Raw genomic sequence first — 25,327 nt, forward strand, 5'->3', positions numbered from 1 at the left:
TTGGGCCCTCCTCAATCGCTATCTAACAGGCCATGGCCGGTGCGCCACTATGTTCCATCGCTGGGGAGCCAGAGACGACCCGAACTGCCCCTGCGGACTATGACCCACATAGTCAACGACTGCCACCTCTCCAGATTCAAAGGAGGTCTTGAAACTTTACATCAGGCTCAACCTGACGCTGTTGACTGGCTATGGAAGAAGGGCAAACGCTAGAAGAAGAAGGGGGGGGGGGGGGAACGGACACACAATCATAGCACCTCAAAGATTTTTTTCTTTTCTATATTACATGCATAAATGTCTCCTTAAATCTGGGAGTTTACAGTTTTACCTGTTTACAATTTTTGCTGTTGATTCTACCTGCCTGTTTATTGCATCTATTTTGGTTTGACTAACTTTCCAATTATGTTGACCTGTACTTGGCGCAAGATACTCGGGCTGGGGTGAATGTGAAGGACAAGACTGCCCCACAAACAAACAAACAAACAAACAAACAAATCAAAGACTCCCAAAAATGTTTCGAACAGGTCTTTCCCAAGATGTGTCACTTTGGTATGTGGATTATTTAGGCCTGAGGTCAATCCAGGCAAACTCACAAACTTTTGCCACTCTTAACTCTTGAGAAGAATGAAAATTGGCAGTATTGCTCAGAATTAGGAGATTTATCACAAAAAATCTTCCTATCACAGAAACCTATCTAAATACAGGACAAAAACATTTACTGACAGAGCATCTTATCTTCATCATGAGTCACCCCCTCCTCATCATGTGGGACCCCTTTTCTCTTTCTGAAGCCCTAGTACCCTACAGCATCATGTAGTTCAGAATACAGATCCTTGTTTGCCCTATTAACTTTAGAATTCATGTGTATTCTTTATACATTTGCAGTTATGTTTGTTCTTGTTCTTTATTCTTATTAATATGTCTGATATTAACTTTTATTTCATTACAGCTTTTCACCACACCAGGCTGGCCCCCACCCCACCCCACCCCCCAAATAAAGGGAGAGACAAAGATATTGAGATAGAAAAGAGGGAGAGAAAACTCAGCACCAAATCTTCCCCCAGAGGTTTGGGGATCAGGAGCTCAAACCTGGGTTACACTCACGGTAACGCAGGTGCATGCATGCCTATGTAAACTATCTTGCCATCCCTCTGATGCTAATTTGATTGCTTGATTAGCTGGGAAAAAACCCCAAAGCGGGAGGGGGGGGGCGCAATTTTCTCTCTATCCTTGAAGGTATGGTGGGTGGAGAATCCTTCTATTATGCTCTCAGCACTTATCATCCATGTGCAGATTTTCTTACAATTCAGGTTATTACTTAGCATACAATTCAGTCAGGAGCAACCAAATGACATAGACACATAGGGCAAGTTATATGGGAGGGGTAAAACTTTCAGTCGTTCTCTGTACGAATGAATGAATGAATGAATGTGTAAAACTCGGATTTATAATAATAGTTGCTGTGAAGTGCAGTGTCAATAAAGTTTTCTTCATAAAAAAAGTACCTATTAAACAAATCCCTACCTCTTTACGGAAGCCGACGTGTCAGGGAGCGTGCGGGAATCCGGAAGTCTGGCGCGCTCGCCCAATCTTACCGGATTCACGACAGCGCCATGTCGACCAATCCCTGGAAGCCTCTCTCGTATTAGTCCCACCTCCTCGCAGCGCTGATTGGGTGCGGCGGCCGTGGGGGCGGTCCAGAGGTGTCCGGAGTTGGCGCCGGCTCTGCTCCTGGCCTGTGCGCTTCCCGGCTCCGCCATGGCTCCTAAAGGCGGCTTTAAACAGCAATCGGAGGAAGATCTGCTCTTGCAGGATTTTAGCCGCAACCTCTCGGCTAAGTCGTCCGCACTCTTCTTTGGGAACGCCTTCATCGTGTCGGCCATCCCTATCTGTGAGCGCGGGGAGGCGGGCGGGGCGGGGACGTGGCTCGGGGAGGCCGCGGGTCCCGGCGCGGCGTGTGGATCCCGCTCTCCCTCCCACGCCGGCTGCTTAGCCTTGGGGGCGACCTCCCGAGCAGAAGCCTGCGGGATCGTGAGCCTATGCCCGTGCCCGATTTGGAGAGACCGAATGAATTAGGCGATTAGCAGGCTTCACGCCGCACGCAGAGGTGTAATAGTGATTCGCCTCGCACCGCTGAGCTGCTTCCCCCCGATTTTATGGGAGAAGTGTGTCGTCTGCCCAGAGCCCTCGATCTCCCTCGTATAAACCGGAATCGCGCGATGGGAGCGCGTCTAGAACTCTCCCCTGTATGCAAAGTCTTCGCAGACGCGCCCAAGGTTGCTTTTAAAGCTTGGGGTTCCCAGGTCTGCTCCCACTCTTGTCTCACTGCTGCACTTCTGGACAGTCCGACTCAGGCTTGCTGTCTGTGCAGAGCAAACCCCAGTGCAGTCGCTGGGGTGTGGACCCCCTGCCCCTGGCCGCCTGGAAGTTTCCTTACCGCCACGTCAGCGCAGAACTCAGACCTGGGAGCGCAAGTGGTTGTGGGATCGCCCACATTGCACGTTATTTGGTACCTTTATGAGTGATATTTGAAGCTAGAATTTCTGATTTTAGTTGAGCTAGAGTTTATCCTCGTTTTAGAAGAAGTTCTGTTTTTATCTTGACTAATAATGGAATTGCAAACGTCCTGAACAGAAAGCTTGAGACTTTATGCCGGTGATTCCACCTCTGGAAGTCCTCTTGTATTGGGTGCCTTAACATGATCTGTATGTATAGTCGTAGTTGTATAATTAACTAAGAGTTTTGTAAGTGGTTGGTAATAATGTCTCCTCCCCCTCCATCTTTTATTTATTTATTTACCTTTATCTTAATTCAGGGCTCTATTGGCGAATATGGCATATGGACCTAATTCAGTCTGCTGTTCTGTACAGTGTGATGACCCTTGTCAGCACATACTTGGTAGCCTTTGCATACAAAAATGTGAAATTTGTTCTCAAGCACAAGTAAGTATATCTCACAAGTGGAAGTGTGTATTGAATGTTGCATTCTTGCACAGTGGGGTATCTTCATTTGGTATGCTTATGTTTTGGGAGGAAAGCTCATGAATGCTTTGAGGGATTGTTACCTAACTGAAGCAGAGGCAGGGCTGTTACTGCTGTAGAAGTAAACTTTGCCAGTGAAATTAGAACAGTTATACTAGCTTTAATCATGGAGTTTAGAGGAAGACAAAATGCACATTTCAGAAGCCAACTGGAATTCTTTCAAAAAAGAAACACATACTGTTTGGATGGGTACGAACTGTTTTCTTTTTCATAATTATGCTGACTTAAAAAAATTTTTAATCTGATAGGATGGAGAAATTAAGAGAAGAATAGAGAGAGAGAGAGAGACACCTGTAGCACTGCTTCACTACTCATGGAGCTTCCCTGTTGCAAGCCGGGAGTGGGAGCTTGAACCTGGCTCCTTGTGCATGGTAAAGAGTGTAATCAATCAGGTGCGCCACCATCTAGCCCCCCAAACTGATATTTGTAATGCTCTTTTTTTCTTAGTAGTGTATGAAAATGTAAAAGATTGTTGTTTCCTTTTATTTTTTCATTTTTTTTAAATCACACTATCAACTATTATTTCACCAACACATTTTGGAAGAGAAAACCTAAGCCGTGTCACAGTAAATGTACATACTCCCCATAAACAGTTATGTACTTAGGTTTCATGAAGGGTAAAATGTGGGAGAATAATTTAGACTGAGGGAAGGATGGTAGTAGTTTTTGTTGTTTGGGAGTGAGATGGTCTTGGGAAGCAGGTAGGAATGGATGTTTAATTGCACTTTGAGGTTGTTTTATACATACTTTGGTACTTAGGAGAGTAGAATATTCAGCTTCTCGAAGCCCTCTTAGTGCTGCATTTCTTTGAAAGTTCTTTCTTTTTAAAGATTGATTTACTTATGAGTGAGAGAAAGAGAACAACAACATGAACCATAGCATCACTCCTGCATATGTTGTGCCAGGGATCCAATTTAGAACTCAGACATAGAGGCCCTGTACTACCACTGTGCCATCTTCCTGCCCACTGGAGACTCTCTTAAAGGCAGTTGGAATTTTACTGAGATTCAAAGTACTAGTGTACTTTATGCACGTAATCTTATTCTTTTCAAAAATTTCACTTTACTTTGGACCCTTTTGGCTGGGTTATACAAATCTCCATTCAGTCTTTTAAACACATAGTCTAGGTCCTTCCCTGTCATGCGCTGTATAAAAGCATGTTGTTCTGTGGAATCTACACCGTGTGTGAGGAGCAGGTTTTAGGAGATAAAGAACACCTATTCCTCAGGCAGGGATAGAGAGCAAAGAGACTCAGGCCTGCCACTTCAAAGTCCCAAGTTCAGTTCCCTGCACTTCCATAAGCTAGAGCTAAGCTGTGCTCTGATTTAAAAAAAAAAAAAGAGCATGTATTCTTCCTCATCTGTTACCATCTTATGCTGCTTTCTTGCCTAACAATTCATCATGGCCTATGTTTTCTAAACATAGTAAGACAAAATTTTCAGGCCCCTGGAATAAAGTCTCCTGCCTTCTACTCTTCTGCTATTCCTAGCTTTGTCTTTCTAGATCAGACACTCGTTTTTCTAAAAGCCTTAATGATACCCTTTGAACATGACTTACTCATTTATGAATGTCCATCTTCCTCTCTTTTTACATGTCTGCTACATCAAGACATGTAAATGGGAATCTTTGCTGGAGAGGTCCTTTTTATCTTTGTTGTCTTTGTGTTAGTTCTTTCTGGTGATAAGGGACAGAAGCATGTGGATGTGATCTCAGTTAATGGGAGTTTATTCTAAGGTGTCCAGAGATGATCCCTGTGGTTTATCCACTGTCTCTGAACCCAGTAGAAACTTAGGTTGCATGTGTCTATTCTAGACTAGCACAGTGTTAAGGTCCTCTTTGTCTCTTTCTGATAGGCAGCCCTCTCCACTCCAGGGGATTCAGCCCTTGACCTCTGCTCTTCTGAGCTGTCTTGAGTGACCTGACCATCTGTGAGTGGTGAAGCCTTCAGAAGTGAGCTTCCTGCAGGACAGGAATTAGTCCTATTATGACTTGGTATTTTTCTTTCTAAATTTTTTATTTATAAAAAGGAAACATTGACTAAACCATAGGATAAGAGGGGTACAACTCCATATAGTTCCCACCACCAGAACTCCCTATCCTATCCCCTCCCCTGATAGTTTTCTTTTCTTTATCCCTCTGGGAGTATGGACCCAAGGTCATTGTGGGATGCAGAAGGTGGAAGTTCTGGCTTCTGTAATTGCTTTCCCACTGAATATGGGTGTTGACAGGTCGATCCATACTCTTGGCCTGTCTCTTTCTTTTCCTAGTGGGGAAGGGCTCTGGGGTAAGCAGAGCTCCAGGACACATTGGTGGGGTTGTCTGTCCAGGGAAGTCTGGATGGCATCATGCTAGCATCTAGAACCTGGTGGTTGAAAAGAGAGTTAACATACAAAACCAGATAAATTGTTGACCAATCATGGGCCTAAAGGCTGGAATAGTGCAGATGAGGAGTTGGGGGGAGGGGTGTCTTCCATTATATAGATAGGTAGTAGGCATATTTTAGTTAAATTCCAAAGGGCCTGTGGTTATACAAGTGGTTTTTTGTTTGTTTGTTTTTGTTTTTTTTTTTCCCCCCTTAGCCTGAAGTCTGATATGCAGGTAGATCCAAGCTATTGTCTGGGGAGATGATATCATGGCTGGAAAAAGGACCAGAAAGCTGGATCAGGGAAGAGAGTAGCTCCCTAATATGGGAAAGGGGTATAAATATTGCGGACTGTAAACCCCATCAATTTGATCTGATCTGGGGCCCATATTCAGTTTAGGAGCCTTTGTGACCTCTGCCTCCCTGTAGATCTCAGTTCACATTTTGTGGTCATGAGTAGGAACGTTCCAAGCTGCCCCAATTTCAAAACCCATTTTCCTCGGGTGGAGCATAGAGTATGTTGTCCATCCTCCCTTCAGAGGATGGAACATTCTCTACCATTGTTGATCCAAGTTGAGGGCAAGGTCCTATGGGGGCTCACAAAGGGGTCTGTTGTGTTGTTCCTGATAGAAATGACTGGTATCAATGGAGAGAGGGATTTATTCGAGGTCTAGGCCCATCATGTCTGTTTGGGAATCTCAGGACTCCCCGATTAGGGCCCCAGCTGATGGGGTGGCCTGATAGTGACTAAAGAGTCATCATGAAAGTATGCCAGTCTCTTGCCCTTATTCAGCTTTTGCAGTCCTTGCTTTGATGAGGTTACCTTTGGAGTCAGTGAGAGAACTGTAATAGGAAGTAGGTGAGGGGGGAGGTATCTAAGTCTAAGTAGACACTATTTCATTATGAACTTTATGCTGACTCACTGCAGACTATTGTGTATTTTTGCTTTCAGGTATATATTTTGCCCTAATTTATGGATACATGTGAACATATGCTCTATCTCACGGGCCCTGGTCTATATCTAGGTTTTGGGACTTTGTTAGGAAGTGAGCCATCTGAAATGGAGTTAGAGAATACTATGAAAGGAAAATTCTCACCTGAGTAATGGGGTTGAAGGGTTGGCATTCCATGCCTTTCGTCTCTGGACACAGTCTGAAGTGAAGCATGCTGAGGTGGTACTCGTTATGTTGAGTAGGTTGGGACCGGCGGATGCAATATTATTTGGTCTGTGGGACCGGCGGATGCAATATTATTTGGTATGAATTGAGAGATGCATGCAGGAAAGTGAGTCCCACCCTAGAGGTTCCAGGACTGGGGAAATATAGGCTCTATAGAGGAAGCGGGAGGTTCCTGCTGTCTTAGGGTTTAAGAAGACAATAGATAGTTATTGCTATAATCACATTATTTAGCAATTGGGTTAACTTTGAAATATCCCTTTGTTAGGATTTGCTGTATCATACACAACATCACCATAATTTATGTCCTTTGACATTATTTGTATATAGCTGTGCCACGGGTTGCTTCTGTTCTCCCTGGTCTAAGCTTTTAAGAGAGTCAACATCAGACTTAGCCTATGTATTAAAAAGATTCAGTCTGCTTTAAAAAGTATGAGACATTCAATTAATTTTTTCCCTCATTAATTAGTGATTTATGACTACAAATTAATAGGAGTGTATATAAACACCATTCCCACCACCAAAAGACTGTGTCCCATTCCATCCATATCCATCCTCCCCCTTCCCCCATCATGAAGTTGAACATCCACCGTCACCCTCAACCCAGGGTTTTTACTTTGGTGCCCCCACTCAATTCTTTTCTTTCCTCCCCTCCTCTCCCCCTCCCCTCCCCTTTTTTTTGCATCTAGAGTTATCGGTGGGGCTCGTTGCCTTCACTATGAGTCTATTGCTCCTGGTGGCCATCTTTTGGTTGTTGCTGTTATTGTCATTGTTGGATAGGACAAAGAGAAATTGAGAGAGGAGAAGACAGAGGGAGTGAGAAAGATGGACATCTGCAGACATGCTTCACCACTTGTGAAGTGACCCCACTGTAGGGGCTCAAACTGGGATCCTTATACTGGTACCTGAGCTTCACACTATGTGTGTTTATCCCGTTGTGCTACCACCTGGCCCCCAAGTTGGTATTTTTTACTCATTCTGCATATCATTTTTTTATTTACCCTTTGGAGTCAGAAGTCATGTTCATGTATTTATTTATTTTTTAAATTAAGACTTCTGAGGGCAATTGCTGGGTCTTGTTTTACGTGGCTTGTAACAATTGATGGTACATTTGCTTTAGTACAGTGTCAGTGACTTACTAAAGTAATAATCATGGATGGGGGTAGATAGCATAATGGTTACACAAAGAGAGTCTCATCCTGGGTTCAGTCCCCTGCACCACCAAAAGTTAGAGCTGATCAGTGCTCTGGTAAAAAACAAAAACAAATAAACAAAAAAACACCACACACATACACACCACTAAAGTAATAATCATCAGAATGGGATTTCTGTTTAATTATAGTTGTGGTTTAAAGTAAAATATTGTCACTAATCTCAAAACACCTACAGATTTGCAAGGTGGTTGAGGTTCCAAGACCCAAAGAGAGGCTGAATCTGAGTAGGTATTGTTAGTAGAACGAAAGGGGTTTTCAGAGTTGAAAGTCTGGCTTTCAGTTCCTGCTCCTCTGACATGAACAGCATTGGGCAGACATGCTCTTTCTCTGGACTTCAGTTCCTGAGCTGTGAAGCAGGGATGTTCATGTGCCCGCTAGGATGCTGAGGAGTAAATACATGACCCGAGTAATACACTGGGGCATACTGTCTGGGACGTACTAACATATGCACAGTGCTGAAGAGGCTGCTTGAGAGTGTTTAAGAATTTTTACTTAAAGGTCACATAACTTAAAAAATTATTTCAGAGATGTCTTAAAAAATATGCACTACTTAATTTTTATTCTGGAAAACTACACTTACTGATGTAAAAAATACTTGAAAACTGGTTTAGTGTGGACTCTCAGCTAACTCACTGCTGTATCTTAGGATGTTCAGCATCTGTTTGTTTTAAAAACCCTGAGGTGAGGGAGAATAGGGCAACTTCTTGAGTTATAATAACTTATCAGCTGTTAAGCCTCTCGTTAGATGAGGATAGAGTTTTAAAGGATTCGACAGGTTATTGACTTAAGTATCCGTAAGATACTTTAGAAATCACCAGCTTTTGTGAGATCTGGCTGGGCTAGTGGCTCTTTCTGTGGACTAAGAGACAGACAGACAGTTTTCAGGTTCAAAACCTATACTTCCCAGAAGATGGTCATTCACTTCGGTAAAAAAAAAAAAAAAAAAAAAAAAAAAAAAAAAAGAAATCACCAGCTTTTAGGAGAATGGTTTATTCCTTATGTTTCAGCATCACAACAATTTGTATATGTCTGCCCTCATTTTAGCCAGAAAAGATTTTTTGCTATAAACTTTATTAATTTCTACTCACTTGGCTTTTGTTAGAAAAAAAGCAGTCTTGAGGTGAAATTCAAGCATCACCTGTTGAGTGCTTGGCATACTAGAGAGTCAAAGAGATAAGCTTCTGCCCTTTGGAGCAGAACTTTTATATAGTGAAATGAGTCAGGTAAAGTGTTGGGCTTTTGGAAGAAAGAGGACATTAAGGCATCCTAAAATATTTCCTAAGAAGATTGCTGTCTGTTCCTTAATGAACTTTTTCTTTAGGTTACAGAACTTATTATTATTCATCTTTTTCTTAGACAAATCAGTTTTCCTCCTCCCAGTTACCAGTTTGTTAGAAGAAAAAAATTAGCTGACACTGACTAAAGGTTTTCCTTTTAGCAGTGTCTTTTTTTTTTTTTTTTTTTTTTAATGTTTTCTAAGAGCTAGAGATGGAGGCATGGGGAAAAGCAGAGTCTGTGCTTTACTTTGTGCCCCAGGAGTTCTTTTTTTTTATTTTTATTTTTATTTTTTTATTTTTTTTATTAAAGAAAGGATTAATTAACAAAACCATAGGGTAGGAGGGGTACAACTCCACACAATTCCCACCGCCCAATCTCCATATCCCACCCCCTCCCCTGATAGCTTTCCCATTCTCTATCCCTCTGGGAGCATGGACCCAGGGTCATTGAGGGTTGCAGAAGGTAGAGGGTCTGGCTTCTGTAATTGCTTCCTCGCTGAACATGGGCATTGACTGGTCGGTCCATACTCCCAGTCTGCCTCTCTTTCCCTAGTAGGATGGGTCTCTGGGGAAGCTGAGCTCCAGGACACATTGGTGGTGTCTTCAATCCAGGGAAGTCTGGCCGGCATCCTGATGACACCTGGAACCTGGTGACTGAAAAGAGAGTTAACATACAAAGCCAAACAGATTGTTGAGCAATCATGGACCCAAAGCTTGGAAAAGTGGAGAGGAAGTATTAGGGAGGTACTCACTGCAAACTCTAGTATACTTCTGCTTTCTTACTTTGGTGCCATACTCCAAACTCAGTCAATTTCTGCTTTGCGTTTCTACTTCTTTTTTTTTTTTTACATGCATAACATTCCCCAGATTCCCATTTAGCAATACAACCCCCACTATTTCATTCATCATTTTTCATGGACCTGTATTCTCCCCACCCACCCACCCACCCCAGAGTCTTTTACTTTGGTGTAATACTCCAATTCCATTTCAGGTTCGACTTGTGTTTTCTTTTCTAATCTTGTTTTTCAACTTCGGCCTGAGAGTGAGATCATCCCATATTCATCCTTCTGTTTCTGACTTATTTCACTCAACATGATTTTTTCAAGGTCCATCCAAGATCGGCTGAAAACGGTGAAGTCACCATTTTTTACAGCTGAGTAGTATTCCATTGTGTATATATACCACAACTTGCTCAGCCACTCATCTGTTGTTGGACACCTGGGTTGCTTCCAGGTTTTGGCTATTACAAATTATGCTGCCAAGAACATATGTGTACACAGATCTTTTTGGATGGATGTGTTGGGTTCCTTAGGATATATCCCCAGGAGGGGAATTGCAGGGTCATAGGGTAGGTCCATTTCTAGCCTTCTGAGAGTTCTCCAGACTGTTCTCCACAGAGGTTGGACCAATTGACATTCCCACCAGCAGTGCAGGAGGGTTCCTTTGACCCCACACCCTCTCCAGCATTTGCTGCTGTTACCTTTTCTGATGTGTGACATTCTCACAGGAGTGAAGTGATATCTCATTGTTGTCTTGATTTGCATTTCTCTGACAATCAGAGACTTGGAGCATTTTTTCATGTGTTTCTCAGCCTTTTGGATCTCTTCTGTGGTGAATATTCTGTCCAATTCCTCCCCCCATTTTTGGATGGGGTTATTTGTTGTCTTGTTGTTGAGTCTGGTAAGCTCTTTATATATGTTGGTTATTAAACTCTTATCTGATGTATGGCATGTAAAGATCTTCTCCCATTCTGTGAGGGGTCTCTTGATTTGGGTAGTGGTTTCTTTTGCTGTGAAGAAGCTTTTTAATTTGATGTAGTCCCATAGGTTTATACTTGCCTTAGTCTTCCTTGTAATTGGATTCGTTTCATTGAAAATGTCTTTAAAATTTATGCGGAAAAAAGTTCTTCCAATATTTTCCTCTAAGTATCTGATAGTTTCTGGTCTAACATCCAAGTCCTTGATCCACTTGGAATTTACTTTTGTATTTGGTGAAATACAGTGATTCAGCTTCATTCTTCTGCATGTTTCAACCCATTGTTTCCAACACCATTTGTTGAAGAGACTCTGCTTCCCCCATATAATAGTCTGGGCCCCTTTGTCAAAGATTAGATGTCCATAGGTGTGGGGCCTCATTTCTGGGCTCTCAATTCTATTCCACTGGTCAGTGTGTCTGTTCATGTTCCAGTACCAAGCAGTTTTGATGACAATGGCCCTATAATATAGTTTGAGATCTGGCAGTGTGATGCCTCCGGTTCTGTTCTTTTTTCTCAAGATTGTTTTGGCAATTCTAGGTCTTTTCTGGTTCCAGATAAACATTTGTAGCATTTGTTCTATTCTCCTAAAAAATGTGCTTGGGATCTTGATGGGGATAGCATTAAATTTGTAGATGGCTCTGGGTAATATATTCATTTTGATGATGTTAATTCTTCCAACCCATGAGCATGGAATATCTTTCCACTTCTTTGTGTCTTTTTCAATTTCTTTGAGTAGTGACTCATAATTTTCAGTATACAAGTCTTTCACTTCTTTGGTTAGGTTTATTCCTAGATATTTTATTGTTTTTGTTGCTATAGAAAAAGGAACTGATTTCTGGATTTCAATTTCTTCTAACTTAGTGTTTGCATAGAGGAATGCCACTGACTTTTGAATGTTAATTTTATAGCCTGACACATTACTGTATTGCCTGATGATTTCCAAAAGCTTCTTGCTAGATTCCTTAGGTTTTTCCATGTATACTATCATGTCATCTGCAAATAAGGGGAGTTTGACTTCTTCTCTTCCAATCTGTATTCCTTTAATTCCTTGCTCCTGCCTGATTGCTATGGCAAGAACTTCCAACACTATGTTGAATAGTAATGGTGATAGTGGGCAGCCCTGTCTAGTACCTGATCTGAGGGGAAATGCTTCCAGTTTTTCACCATTGAGTATGATGTTGGCTGTAGGTTTGCTATCTATAGACTCCACTATCTTCAGGAATTTTCCATCTATTCCTATTTTTTGTAGTGTTTTGATCATAAAGGGATGTTGTATTTTGTCAAAGGCTTTCTCTGCATCTATTGATATGACCATGTGGTTTTTGGTCTTGCTTTTGTTGATGTGGTGGATCACATTGACTGATTTACGTATATTAAACCAACCTTGCATGCCTGGGATAAACCCCACTTGGTCATGATGAACAATCTTTTTGATATACTGCTGTATCCGGTTGGCTAGAATTTTGTTCAATATTTTCGCATCTATGTTCATCAGAGATATTGGTCTGTAGTTTTCTTTTTTGGTTGTGTCCCTGTCTGCTTTTGGTATCAGGGTGATGTTGGCTTCATAGAAGCTGGCAGGGAGTATTCCAGTGTCTTCAATCTTCTGGAAGACTTTTAAAAGTAGAGGTATTAGTTCTTCTTTGAAAGTTTTGTAGAATTCATTTGTAAAACCATCTGGTCCAGGACTTTTATTTTTGGGAAGATTTTTGATAACTGTTTCAATTTCATTAGCTGTGATGGGCCTGTTCATGTTATCCACTTCCTCTTTACTTAGTTTTGGAAGTTGGTAGGTATCTAGGAAATCATTCATTTCTTCCAGGTTCTCTAACTTTGTGGCATATAGTTGTTCATAGAAGCCTCGCATGATATGTTGAATTTCTGCAGTGTCTGTTGTGTGATATCTCCTCTTTCATTTACTATCCGATTTATTTGGGTCTTCTCCCTTTTTTGTTTTGTGAGTCTGGCTAAAGGTTTGTCGATTTTGTTTACTCTTTCGAAGAACCAACATTTACTTTCATTGATCTTTTGTATGGTTTTCCTATTCTCAATGTTATTTATTTCTGCCCTAACTTTAGTGATTTCTGTCCTTCTGGTTGCTTTAGGGTTCCTTTGTTGTTCTTCTTCTAGGTCTTTAAGATGTGCAATCAGGCTGTTTATTTGTGCCTTTTCTTGTTTCCTAATGTGTGCTTGTATAGCTATGAACTTCCCTCTTAGGACTGCTTTAGCTGTGTCCCAAATATTTTGATAGCTTGTGTCTTCATTTTCATTGAACTCTCGAAACATTTTGATTTCTTCCTTGATTTCCTCTTTGACCCAGAAGTTGTTAAGAAGTGTACTGTTGAGCTTCCACATTTTGGGACTGTTACTAATCTTTTGTTGACTGTTAAGTGTTAGTTTAATTCCACTGTGGTCTGAGAAGATGCTTGGGATGATTTCAGTGCTCTTGAATAGGCTGATGCTGTCTTTGTGGCCTAACATATGGTCTATCCTTGAGAATGATCCCTGTGGATTTGAGTAAAATGTGTATTCCAGTTTCTTGGGATGAATGACTCTGAAAATGTCCAATAGTTCTAGTTTATCTATCTCTTTATTTAGCTCCCTTATGTCTTTACTGATTTTCTTCCTTGATGATCTGTCAAGTTGAGAGAGTGGGGTGTTGAAGTCCCCTACTATGATTGTGTTACTGTTAATATATTGCTGTAGCTCTTTCAGTAGAAGTTTGATGTATTTAGATGGTTTCTCATTGGGTGCACCCAGGAGTTCTTGTGGTTAAAGTTAAGGTTGCAAACTGTTACACTGGCTGATCACTGATAGGATCTATCCAGATGTCATTCTGTTTACCTTGGTATACTGACCAGAACGAAATGGAACACAGAAATGAACAGATTTTGATCTCCACCTCTATCCTGTTTTATTATTTCTAATATATCTCACTATTGTGTTGAATGTTTTTATGCTGAAGCTCTGTAGGTAATGTCTATAATTTACTTATAATCATGTACTACTTTTTCTTTTTTAAATTTTTAAAAAAATTTTTTAAAAATATATATATTTTCTCTTTGGTTGCCCTTGTTTTTTATTTTTGTTGTAGTTGTTGTTGTTATTGATGTCATCGTTGTTGGATAGGACAGAGAGAAATGGAGAGAGGAGGGGAAGACAGAGAGGGGGAGAGAAAGATAGACACCTGCAGACCTGCTTCACTGCCTATGAAGCGACTCCCTTGCAGCTGGGGAGTTGGGGGCTCCATCCGGGATCCTCAAGCAGGTCCTTGTTCTTGTGCACTTAACCCACTGCGCTACTGCCGGACTTCTAATTTTTTATTTTTTTGCCTCAAGGGTTATTGCTGGGACTCTGCCTGCATTATCAATCCAGTGCTCATGGAGGCCGTTTTTTCCCTTTTGTTGCCCATGTTGTTTATTGTCGTCGTTGTTGTTATTGTTGTTGTTGGGTAGGACAGAGAGGAATCGAGAGTGGACAGGAAGAGAAATACAGACACCTGCAGACCTGCTTGTGAAGCGACCCCCCTGAAGGTGGGGCGTCGGGAACTCGAACCAGTATCCTTAGATCCTTGCGCTTCACGCCATGTGTGCTTAACCCGCTGTGCTACCACCCACCCCCCTACTTTTTCTTTATTACTTATGAGTCCTTCCTATATAAAGAGGCAATTGCCATGCTGGATCTAAGTGATCTTTGGGAAGCTTTGCATTTTGTCACTTCCAATTTAACCCTTTCACTAGCAGCCTCACTATCAGATTCACTCATTACTGTCTTTTTTTTATCTGACTCCGCACTGAAGTGTCTGATCTTAACTCTTGAATAATGTCTCCATTTTTTTTTTTTTTCCTTTTCTGGCTAGTTCCATATTACATTTTTTTTTTCCTTTTCTGGCTAGTTCGACATTACAACTCTCAAACCACCGTCAGTTTACTTACGTAAAAGTGGTGTCAGTCCCTGACCATATGGTATTACTTCTCTCTGGTGAAATTGTTCTTCATAGTACAATTAAAAACCTTACTTTAAGAGATTACAGCTGCTAATTCCTCTAAGCCTACTTTTCTCTCATATTGTTTACTGGAATTAAAGTAATTTATCACTTGTTAACATCTTATTACATTCATTTGTTGAACAGTGTAATTATAGGTTAAAACAAAATGGAGTTCTAGTGATTTTATATAATATAAATTATGCTAGTCATATTTGACTTTTATTTCCATATTAAACTTTGGAAAATTCTTCCATTTAAGCAGAAATCAAAGCACATAACAAACCACATGCTGGAAGTTTCTTGGATGCCCTCTCTTTTGGCTTGCACAGTGTAATAAACTTGGAACTTGCTGTCCAGCTTATTTTCTTGAAATGTAAAGTATCATACAGCTGCCAATACAAAATATGAGTACAGAGTGTTTCTCAGAGCGTAGCTTCCCTGCTGAAGCATGTGGAAACTTTTTTTATTCTTTTTCTTCCAGAGTGGCACAAAAGAGGGAGGATGCTGTTTCCAAAGAAGTGACTCGAAAACTCTCTGAAGCCGATAACAGAAAGATGTCTCGGAAGGAAAAGGATGAAAGGTTTGACTCCACATATAAAATGTGCTACTCGCAATCGGGGCATTTGGCAGAAGGTCTGCTTGGAGGATGTGGCAATTGGAACTGTTCTGAATTACACACGGGTATTGCAGAAGATGTAGTAAAAGGAAGACTAATAATTGGCATTGAGGTTTCATTACTCCTAGTTACTTTTCACTAGTTACTGATCACTTGACACAGAAAACGGGTATAGAAGTATGGTCTGACTCAAGGCTAGAGATTATTGTGTGGTGTGTCCATGACAGGAAGATAGCCAGCTGTGGTGAGCCTTTGAGCTTGACTTGCAACTGGGAAGCTGCAGAACTTGGGAGCGGGCTCTGTCATAGGACGGTGATGAGACTCTCAGCCAGTCACCTTCCCACTCTGGCTCTGCAGTGTTTACTTTTTACGGCAGGCCAGCATTTCAGATGGTGGTATTTCTCTTTCTGATTGAAGAACATCCAGTTCTGACGAAGAGAAATGAATTGGATTTGTCTCTTGGCACCCAAGTGTGTGCCACATTTGTCAGCCTCACCCAGTCTGCTTTTCCTGCTGACTGCCCTGGGAAGGCCTAATAAAGAGTCTAACATCTGAGTAGCAGAAGTCTGAATGATTGAGTGTGTGCTTAAGAGTTGCCAGATGGTTTATTTTATTGTTTTTAAAGACTTTTTTCCCCCATTGTTGAGACTTCACTGCTCCAGGTAGACCTTTTCAGATACATGTCTTTGTCTTTATCTCTGTGTAGCTAGATAGCACTTCTTCTTCTAGCGTTTGCCCTTCTTCTGTAGCCAGTCGACAGCGTCAGGTTGAGCCTGATAGCACTAGAATTAGGTAGCTAGCTGGGCAGTGCTAAAGCATCCCCTTGTGTGGTGGGCTCAGGACTAGTGGGTCAGGCGCATGGCAGACCTGGTACCTTCCCAGGTGAATTATCTTGCCAGCCTTTTTTATTCTTTGTAATCATGAGAGAGAGGACAGAGTACTGTTCTAGCCCATGGCCAGTCTTGAACCAGGACATGTAAGTCCTGTCCTCTACCAGCTGAGTTATTTCCCCAGCTACTCATAGGATGTTTAATAGAGTCAGCACTCAGGTAGTTTCACAGATCCTTTTTTAGTTTGTACTAGGTACTTTGTGGAATGAAACTTTTAATCCTATCCTGCTCCAAAAAAGCTGTGTAATTTAAAATTTACTTAAACAACTGTAAGAGACCAGAACCCGCTTAAGAGAAAGGGGAGATGAACAAGCACCTCAGAGTTAGTTTTAGCAGTTGAGCTTTGAAGTGTCAGGGAAGTCATCTGAGGTCACCGTTTTCATTGTCTGAGGAGAAGTAGTGTGCAAGTCCTTCTGAAAAGAAACATTTTCCTGGCACAAGATCTTGGAAGGAGTTTATCTAGTAGATCCTTCTATAAGGGACACTGAGTAACTTAATGCACAAGTCTACAGTGGTTTTGGGAGTGCACCAAGACATTGAAATGATTGTCTTCTTAGCATCATTACAAAACTAACTGCACAGTTTTAAAATTATAACTGAAATCTTTCTGTCAGGAAGCAGTTTATATTAGGTCTGGTTACATAACTTTCAGGTGACTTTCCCCACCACCACCACAGGAATAGAGGTTAGGGAGTTCACAACACTATAAGAAAGTCTTTTTTCTGGTCAGTTGTATATTCTTTAGTGCAGCAGTCCTCAAACTAGAACATAACATCATAGACACCTAGTTTGAAGATGTTTGCTGTGAGGTAGACTGGAGTTGGAATCAGTAATGCAACTTCTTTGCTACTGGCTAGACATTTCATAGTATGGAGTGGAGATTTTTAGAGTTGCAGCCACAAGAGTGAAAGTTTGTTTTGTCAGTAGAAAGAAATTCATGCTAGTTGTATTTGTCTGATGAAGCTACAGTGAAAACATTTGCGCTCAGATCTATTCTCGTGATCAACCTTTAATCACTAGGACCGAGATCTAGTTCTGTTCTCCCTCAGAGGATAAGCTGCCTCAAAGAAATTTAAGAGAAGGCTTGTCAGCACCTCTCTGCCCAGATTTGTTTCTCTCATGGTTCCATCTGCAATCATTTGAAATAGCTTTGCTATGAAGCTGCTTTATCATCCATTCTGGGATGAACACGAATCATGGAGAACTGGTGATTTATTTATTAACACTTGCCCCAAGATGTAAGTGAGACTCTTCCTTGACTTAGCCTGTCTTTTAGCATTAATCCATTTTAACAGTAGATGAGTATGGTCTTAACTTTTCTCTTGGTGGGGGTGGGCGGGGGATAAGATTCCTTGGCAATTGCCCTCCCAAACCAGATTTCCTGCCATTGATGCTTGTTAGAACCAAAGCTGGTGAGAGCCATTGGGGATTGAGGATTTGTGGATAAGCAAGCTGTGGACACGTGGGCTCTGCAGCCCATGGTATAGGAGTGATCACATGGGGTTGGGCTGCTGCTTTCAGAGCTGCTTTGGAGATGGTTCTCATCGTCAGGGCATGGCAGAAAGGGAGTTGGGGAGAGGCACTGTGTTGGAGGGTGGGGCCACCTCTGTATAAAAGCCTGCTTAGTCTACTAAAGGAACCAGTCTTCCTTGGGTCTTGTGCCAGAGTTCTAAGAATAGAGGCAGCTGTGTGGAGTGTTTCATAGCATTAAATCCTGTTAGGATTCTGCATCTTTGTGAGCTGGAGTTTTCTTTAATCAGTTTTATAGTTTGGTGGTTATGTGTTTCCTCCAACTTAAAGAATCAAGGCTTTAAGGCTGTGTGTTTAGAGACTTGTGGTGTGAACATGGTGCTGAGACCTCTCATTTACAGCCAGCCTGGTTGACCTTGGATTAGAACATCTGTGAATGAACTGTGTCAGTTCCCAATGACGTTCACTGTAATGCTGTCCTTAGCATCTGACTCCAGAGTAGTGTAGCGTTTTATGGCATGAAATTGCAGTGGCTCTTAACCTTTTAAAATAACGACTCACAATAAAAACAAAACTATCTTGACCAGATATACTCACAGACTCTTGTAAATGTTTCACAAAAACAGTAATTACTGTACTGTGTATGGTGTACTTTTGATATTTTTCTTTGTCTCTCTTTCATTTTATTATTTAAAAAAAATGCTGGCCTCACCCCTCTCAGTTATTATCTCTGTGCATTTATTCACTCAATTGATTTCATTTCCTACGGATGGCTCACAATCTACCCTCTTAAAGACCGCATCTCAAGGTTAATTAGCCAAGAGGAATGAAAGCTCCCTTAATCGCAGGCATCTTGGAACTTCCTGTTGCTGCCTGCAGAAAGGAGTGCAGAAAAAGGTTGATCCAGTCCTAGTAAATGAGCAAGATTGAATACCAGGCGAAGAAAAAGAAGTTACCTCCTCCTAATAACCTGGCAGATACTTGTTTAAACTATTTAAAACTGGGAGTAATAGACGAGATTATTTCCAGGAGACCACAGCTAGTTTCTGTCTCTGGATTGTGTTCTGAAGCTGTCAGGCTGCAGATCACTGAATTTGGTGGAGGTGAGACTGGAGAAAGATGGCTGCCTCAGCCACTGTGGAAATTAAGCCAGCGGCCATTAACTCAGGCTTCTCTGGAGCCCTGACTGCCTGGAAGAGGAACATCTACAGCTACTGCTCTCCTAGTGTCAGCAGAGTGATTTTTTTCTCTCTCTGCTGAAAGAGGGGATGACTTTATTATTTTGGATAGTGAGAGAAGTGGAGAGGGAAGGGGAAGAGAGGAAGAAAGACACCTGCAATACTGTTTCACCACTTATGGAACTTGGCGTCCCTACAGGTTGGGACTAGGGGGCTTGAGCCTGGGTCCTTGACAAAACTTTTAAAAAAATTAATATTTTTGAAGTACTTATCTTACAATGGACAGGTGGCTCCCCCTTTTTTTTTTTTTTTTTTTTAAAGATTTTAATTTATTTATTAATGAGAAAAAAGGAAGAGAAAGAACCAGCCATGAGTCTGGTACGTGTACTGCCGGGGATTAAACTCTGGACCTCAGGCTTGAGAGTTCAGTGCTTTATCCACTGAACCACCTCCTGGACCACAAGGTGGTCTTTACATTTTTAAACTGTTTTCACTTGGTTATTTATGGGATAGAGACAAAAATTGAGAGGTGAAGGGGAGGAAGAGAGACGCCTGCAGCCCTGCTTCACCACTTGTAAAGCTTCTTCCCCAGGGGCTTGAACCTGGGTCCTTGCACTTGGTAATGTGGGCGCTTAATGGGATGTGCCACTGCCTAGCCGCAGTCTTTACATTCTGTATATACCATTTATCAACCTGAGTGACCTGTGTCTGCCTACAGGATCTTGTGGAAGAAGAATGAAGTTGCTGATTATGAAGCAACTACATTTTCCATCTTCTATAACAACACTCTCTTCCTGGTCCTGGTCATCGTTGCTTCCTTCTTTATATTGAAGAACTTCAACCCTACAGTGTATCCTTGTAAAAGTTGACTCTGTTTTCTGGAAGTCTAGAAACACTAGTTCATTTGGGTTTTGATTTGAATGCTTTAGTGGAAAGAAAAAATGCACAGGCCGTCCATTAAGCGGCTGTATGACCTTTGGCAAGTTTCTGCACATTTATAATTAGGGCTTTTGGCTTGAGATTTAATTTCTATAGGGTGCCGGAACTTGACACCTATATGAGAGCATCATTCAGCAGCTGTTCCCAGGCCAGTTTCTATTCTGTTTTTAAAAGAGGTGAGAGACACCACAGCACCGCTCCATTATTCCTAAGTGGCACCAGTACTGGAACCAAGATCTCGCATATGATAAGCTGTATCTGACCAGATAGGCTCTCTCTCAGTTCCCAGGACATTTAGTTTAATTAATAGTTGTTCTAATATGACAAAGATCTTACTTCATAAATAACAAAGTCCTTCATAGATGATTATGTTAATGTACCTACCTATTTAATGAAAAGTGCCAACGAGCAAAAGAAAACTTGCCTTCTTTGATAACTCCTGGCTTAGGATCTTGGTATCTGCTGATATTTTGGGGCTTGGGAGCTGGGTGGAAAGCCAGTACAGTAAAAATGATACATTTCATACTATCTTTAATAGGGTTGCAAATTGCTTTTAAATTGAACTATTAGGCAAGAATCGGCCTTGTTAAGGTAGTTTATTGTAGGTGTTATCCAGGAATGTGCAGCCAGATTTTTAACAGTTGGCAATTATGATGTAATAAAATGCCAAGCCTCTCCAGCTGAATTTTCTGGGAAACCTGGCGTGGTTTGCCCCAAACAATCCAGTCCTGCAAACGAAATAAACTTTCCAAACCTTGGTGCTTTTATAAAACAACTGTGGCCAAAACACAAAGGGACATGGGAGATGTGATTTTTCTTAGAAGGGGCAAGAGTTTTCCTCCTTGTGCTTAGGCCTTTAAATTTTTTATTTATTTAAAATTATATTTATTTAAAATTTAAAACAACTGTGGCCAAAACACAAAGGGACATGGGAGATGTGATTTTTCTTAGAAGGGGCAAGAGTAAAGGCTCTTTTCCTCCTTGTGCTTGGGCCTTTAAATTTTTTATTTATTTAAAATTATATTTATTTAAAATTTAAAACAACTGTGGCCAAAACACAAAGGGACATGGGAGATGTGATTTTTCTTAGAAGGGGCAAGAGTAAAGGCTCTTTTCCTCCTTGTGCTCTTTGATTAGGCCTTTAAATTTTTTATTTATTTAAAATTATATTTATTTAAAATTTTTATTTATTCCCTTTTGTTGCCCTTGCTCTTTTATTATTGTAGCTATTATTGTTGTTATTGATATTGTTGTTGGATAGGGCAGAGAGAAATGGAGAGAGGAGGGGAAGACAAGAGAAGGGGAGAGAAAGAGACACCTGCAGACCTGCTTCACTGCTTGTGAAGTGACTCCCCTGCAGGTGGGGAGCCGGGGCTTGAACCAGATTCCTTGCATCTGTCATTGCACTTCACGCCATATGCGCTTAACCTGCTGCGCTACCGCAGCAATTAGAATTTAGATGTGTCCTTTAAAGTGATTATTGTCTTCTAGGCTTCTTTCTCTCGTGCTTTCTTTTTAAAAATTGGAACACATTTTCCTGTGCATGTTTTTCATTCTTTCTGGTCTTCTGTCTTGTCAGTTGTGATTGTGGCAGTGGTAGGTATAGCATTGTCAGAGTGTGTGTGTGTGTGTGTGTGTGTGTGTGTGTGTGTCTGTCTTGGTATTTCTATAGAGACTGACTTTTGTTTGGTTAGTTTTTTTCTTGCAAAACTAATTTGGGGTTCTTGTTTTTTTTTTTTTTTCTTAACGTCTGCTTCTTACAGGAATTACATTTTGTCTATAAGTGCTTCATCAGGCCTCATCGCCCTCCTGTCCACTGGTTCCAAGTAGGCCGTGGTGGCCTCGACTCCCCACCACCCCCCGCCCCGGCCCTGTGTCTCTGGCTGTGATACAGGAAGGAGGGCGGGGTGGGAGACACAGAAGATGTTTCGAAGTCTGCAGTTGGAAGGTTTTGAAAAACCCCAGCAAAATGTAATTCAATATTTGTTTGTTGGCTTTTTTTGACAGGGTGTTGAAATTAAATGAATCAGATGGGAAACTCAAAGTACCAGGACATTTATTAAAAGGCAGAGTGTCTCATAATGTGCTAGAGTCACAAGGGGGAGAAAATAACTTGTTTCCTTGATCTGTCAGAGGTCACAGTAACCTGGACTGAGCTGTCGTTATTTATTGTGGTAGCAAAAGTTAATAACTGGTTCTCTGTGTTCCAAGTACAACACTACAAAATTTTTTTGAACTCTTAAGCATCAAGCTGGACTGAACTCATTTTGAGTTCTCTTCCCCACAGAAGATTGAACAGAAGCCACATGCTTACAAAGTTGCTGAACTTGTGATTTGAAATAATTATAAAAACATGGTTCCATCAACTTGGGAAAGAGAAACGTGTGTGTGTGTGTGTGTGTGTGTGTGTGTGTGTGTGTGTATTTTCTTTTCTTATTTTTTTTTTTTTCAGGAAGGCAGCCAAAACAGTGACCTAAAAATAGTCCCATGGCGTATGACAGTTGTCCTGTGAGGTTCAAACACACACACTTGCTCAGCTGTATAGCTTTGGCTCCTGGTGAGCGCAGAGGTCAGCCTGACCCCACTTTGTTGGTGTGACCTGTTAGACTAATCTGGTCTCTTTTTCTCCCTTGACCAGGATCTCATGCTACTGGCAATACTGGGTAAGAAGAGAACCTTTTCCATGATTATTGACATGTAAAAGACCAAAAGTCAATATCATGACTGATGTTAGTTCTAGAATTCTTAGAACTCTCTAAGGAATTAGAGTGGTGTTAGTGCTTATCAGCATGTTTCCATCGGGACTTTCCTGAATTGGAGCTTTTAGTCCATAGATTCCCATTGATTGATTAACTGGTGTCTTGCCTGTGAGGGGGGTTTAGCCAAGATAGCAGTTCTTCTCTTCCCCCCTTCCCCTTCTTTTGCAGCACAGGGGCTTTGTGTATATTGAGTTCCACAGGTCCTGGGCTGACTTGCAGTCATTTTAATATATATACATACATATATATATATATATATGGAGAGAAACCATAGCACTACTCCATAACTTGCTGGACTTCCTCTGGTGCTGTGGTGCTCCCAGGTTTATTGGGACTTGGGCATGGCAAGGCTTCTGCTCTCTCTGGTGATCTATCTCCTGGTTCTCTCAATTTTTTAATGAGTATGTGTGTAGATATCATTTGTATTATCAGTTGAAAAGCTTTTATAAGCTTTTACTTGCATCACCTGAAAAGCAGTATCTTAACTGAAAGCTTAATTTTTTTTTTTTTCCTCCAGAGTTATCACAGACTCAGCACTGGCACTATGAATCCACTACTCCTGGCTGACATTTTTTCCATTTTATTGGATAGGACAGAGAGAAATTGATAGAGGAGGGGGAGATAGAGAGGGAAAGAGATAGACAGACCTGCTGCACTGCTTGAGAAGCGCCCCCCTTGATGGTGGGGCTTGAATCTGGTTCCTGTGCTTCCTACTATGTGCATTTAACCGGGTGTGCCACCACCCGCCCCCAATCTTTAGTTTTCACTTCTAAAATGTTCCCTTTTTTTTTTTTTATTCATAACTATAGAAAGGACTTCTCAGACTTTTGTCTTTTGCACATTGTTGGAAACTTTGGTAGGACGGAGTTGGAGGGTAGGCAAGAGTACCTTTGTATAATAGCCAGATGATCTTTTTTTAAGGGAGGACTCATGCGTGCTTCTAGAAATTTGCAGAACCCTTGTTAGTCCGTATGCTTTTCATGGATGACAGGAGGGGCAGATAGTGAGTAAGATTCACTGTATAGTTAGTGTAATACAGGGAGTCGGGCGGTAGCACAGCGGGTTAAGTGCACGTGGTACAAATTGCAAGGTCTGGCATAAGGATCCTGGTTTGAGCGCCTGGTTCCCCACCTGCAGGGCGGTTGCTTCACAAGCGGTGAAGTAGGTCTGCAGGTGTCTGTCTTTCTCTCCTCCTCTTCATTTTCCCCTCCCCTCTCCATTTCTCTCTGTCCTGTCCAACAACAACAACATCATAACAATAATAACTACTACAACAATAAACAAGCGCAACAAAAGGGAAAATAAACATAAAAAAAGTAAGTGTAACACATGAGAGGTGTGTCTTTGTTAATATATTTTAACTTCCTTTTCTGTTGATAAATAACTGGTCAGTAGTTTTTGACTTGTGGCACTGTAGAGTTTGTGTACCAGGTAATTGCTTAATTGACAAAATGACTACCCCTGGCCAGTGTCCAGTGTCCGCTTCTACCCTGGGCCAGGTCTCTTTAAATTGCAGGTAAATAATTGCCACTAGATGGCAGTCCTTGGCTAGATGGGAGGGCATATCCACTTAGAAATCCTTATAAACGTGTTGGAGATGGGCTGTGAAACAGGGACATTAGTTTAAGACTCCTTTTTTGTTTGTTTTTAAGTCTACTGAGCCCCTCCTGGTGTTCCTGTGCCCAGTATGTTAAGTCTAGCTGTCTGAAGCTTGAGAAAGTTTCTTGAATTAAATACTTTATACAAGATGGGTAAGCAAAATTTAGTTTGGGTCCTGAAGTTTTCCTCCGTACTTTCGTGTTTATAATCCTGAAGTGGGTTCTAACTTTTTTGAATGTTCGGTAGGTTTCTGTGCATAACCACAGCGGGCACGTACCAATAGCCCCAGTTGTGGTACATGGAATTACAGAATCTGGTTTAGTTAACAGCAACCTGCTGTAGAATTTTTATCTCAAAGAGACCGCATGTCAAACGCAATAAAAGAAAAGGGATTCTGTAACAGCAATTGAAAGTGATAGAGTTTTAATGTGATGCAATATTTTACACTTCTCTATTTTTCCTCATTTATAATGTGTAATAAAAATCTTGGGTAGGCATTATGCTTCGCTAGTAAGATTTTACTAGTTGCCCTATTTGGAATATGATTCTAACTTGGAAAGAGTAATTTCTACAAAGTTTCAAGTTAACTGAAATAGGGGAATTGGATCCATACCCAATTTGTGTGACAGTCTTGCTCTTGAAGTATCATTAAACTTTGCCTTTTTAAATTTTGTACTTTCTCTTGACTTATTTCTAAAAACCATATGAATAAAACACATCATGTTTATTATCTTACTTTGTCAAGAGTTTAGTTTCCCCATACATGTAAATGCATCTTTGAGCTTGCTGAGTCATGTTCATGTGGTAGCAAGCAGCTGGCAGTGTGACTGCGTCTCATGTGCCTGTGGTGCTGTCCTGCCCACCCTGTTGGGGGTTTTGAGAGTGCTAGTCTCGGGCTGCTTCAGGAGCTGGGAGGAGGACTCCAGAGAGACAGAGACACAGCCTGCTGACACATGGATTCTACTTTCTTAGATTCCCCTGTGGGAGGGAATTGAGGCTTACGAGGATTTGTGCTTTCAGAGGGTTTTTTGAGTGGTTGGTTTAGATTTTCACAAAGGTGGTT

At 41.3% G+C, this 25,327-nt stretch overlaps 2 protein-coding genes across 8 annotated transcripts in view; one reads left to right on the forward strand and one right to left on the reverse strand.

The window, feature by feature from the left end:
- LOC132540379 (uncharacterized) overlaps positions 1 to 1,760 on the reverse strand; it is a 92,171-nt gene extending 90,411 nt beyond the window's left edge. For 5 of the 7 annotated variants that reach the window (XM_060197612.1, XM_060197610.1, XM_060197611.1 and 2 more), the window contains exon 1: positions 1,525 to 1,760. In XM_060197612.1, the coding sequence (XP_060053595.1) occupies positions 1,525 to 1,760 (236 nt within the window). The remainder of the gene's footprint in view (positions 1 to 1,524) is intronic. The other 2 variants (XR_009551561.1, XR_009551560.1) reach the window with 2 other exon arrangements.
- SSR3 (signal sequence receptor subunit 3) lies at positions 1,759 to 24,932 on the forward strand. The gene is made up of 5 exons (XM_060197614.1): positions 1,759 to 1,891; positions 2,816 to 2,942; positions 15,295 to 15,393; positions 19,686 to 19,817; positions 21,670 to 24,932. The coding sequence occupies exons 1-5, from the start codon at positions 1,759 to 1,761 to the stop codon at positions 21,734 to 21,736; spliced, it is 558 nt and encodes a 185-aa protein (XP_060053597.1). The 3' UTR covers positions 21,737 to 24,932.
- The last annotated feature ends 395 nt before the right edge of the window (positions 24,933 to 25,327 follow it).

The sequence above is a fragment of the Erinaceus europaeus genome, chromosome 9, assembly GCF_950295315.1.
Source record: "Erinaceus europaeus chromosome 9, mEriEur2.1, whole genome shotgun sequence".
NCBI classification, from domain to species: Eukaryota; Metazoa; Chordata; class Mammalia; order Eulipotyphla; family Erinaceidae; genus Erinaceus; species Erinaceus europaeus.

Bases quoted from the DNA above. Each gene is read 5' to 3' on its own strand.
- SSR3 (XM_060197614.1), top strand. From the start codon at position 1,759: ATGGCTCCTAAAGGCGGCTTTAAACAGCAATCGGAGGAAGATCTGCTC. The intron at 1,892-2,815 runs GTGAGCGCGGGG...ATCTTAATTCAG, and splicing joins CGTGTCGGCCATCCCTATCT to GGCTCTATTGGCGAATATGG. The intron at 2,943-15,294 runs GTAAGTATATCT...TTTTTCTTCCAG, and splicing joins AAATTTGTTCTCAAGCACAA to AGTGGCACAAAAGAGGGAGG.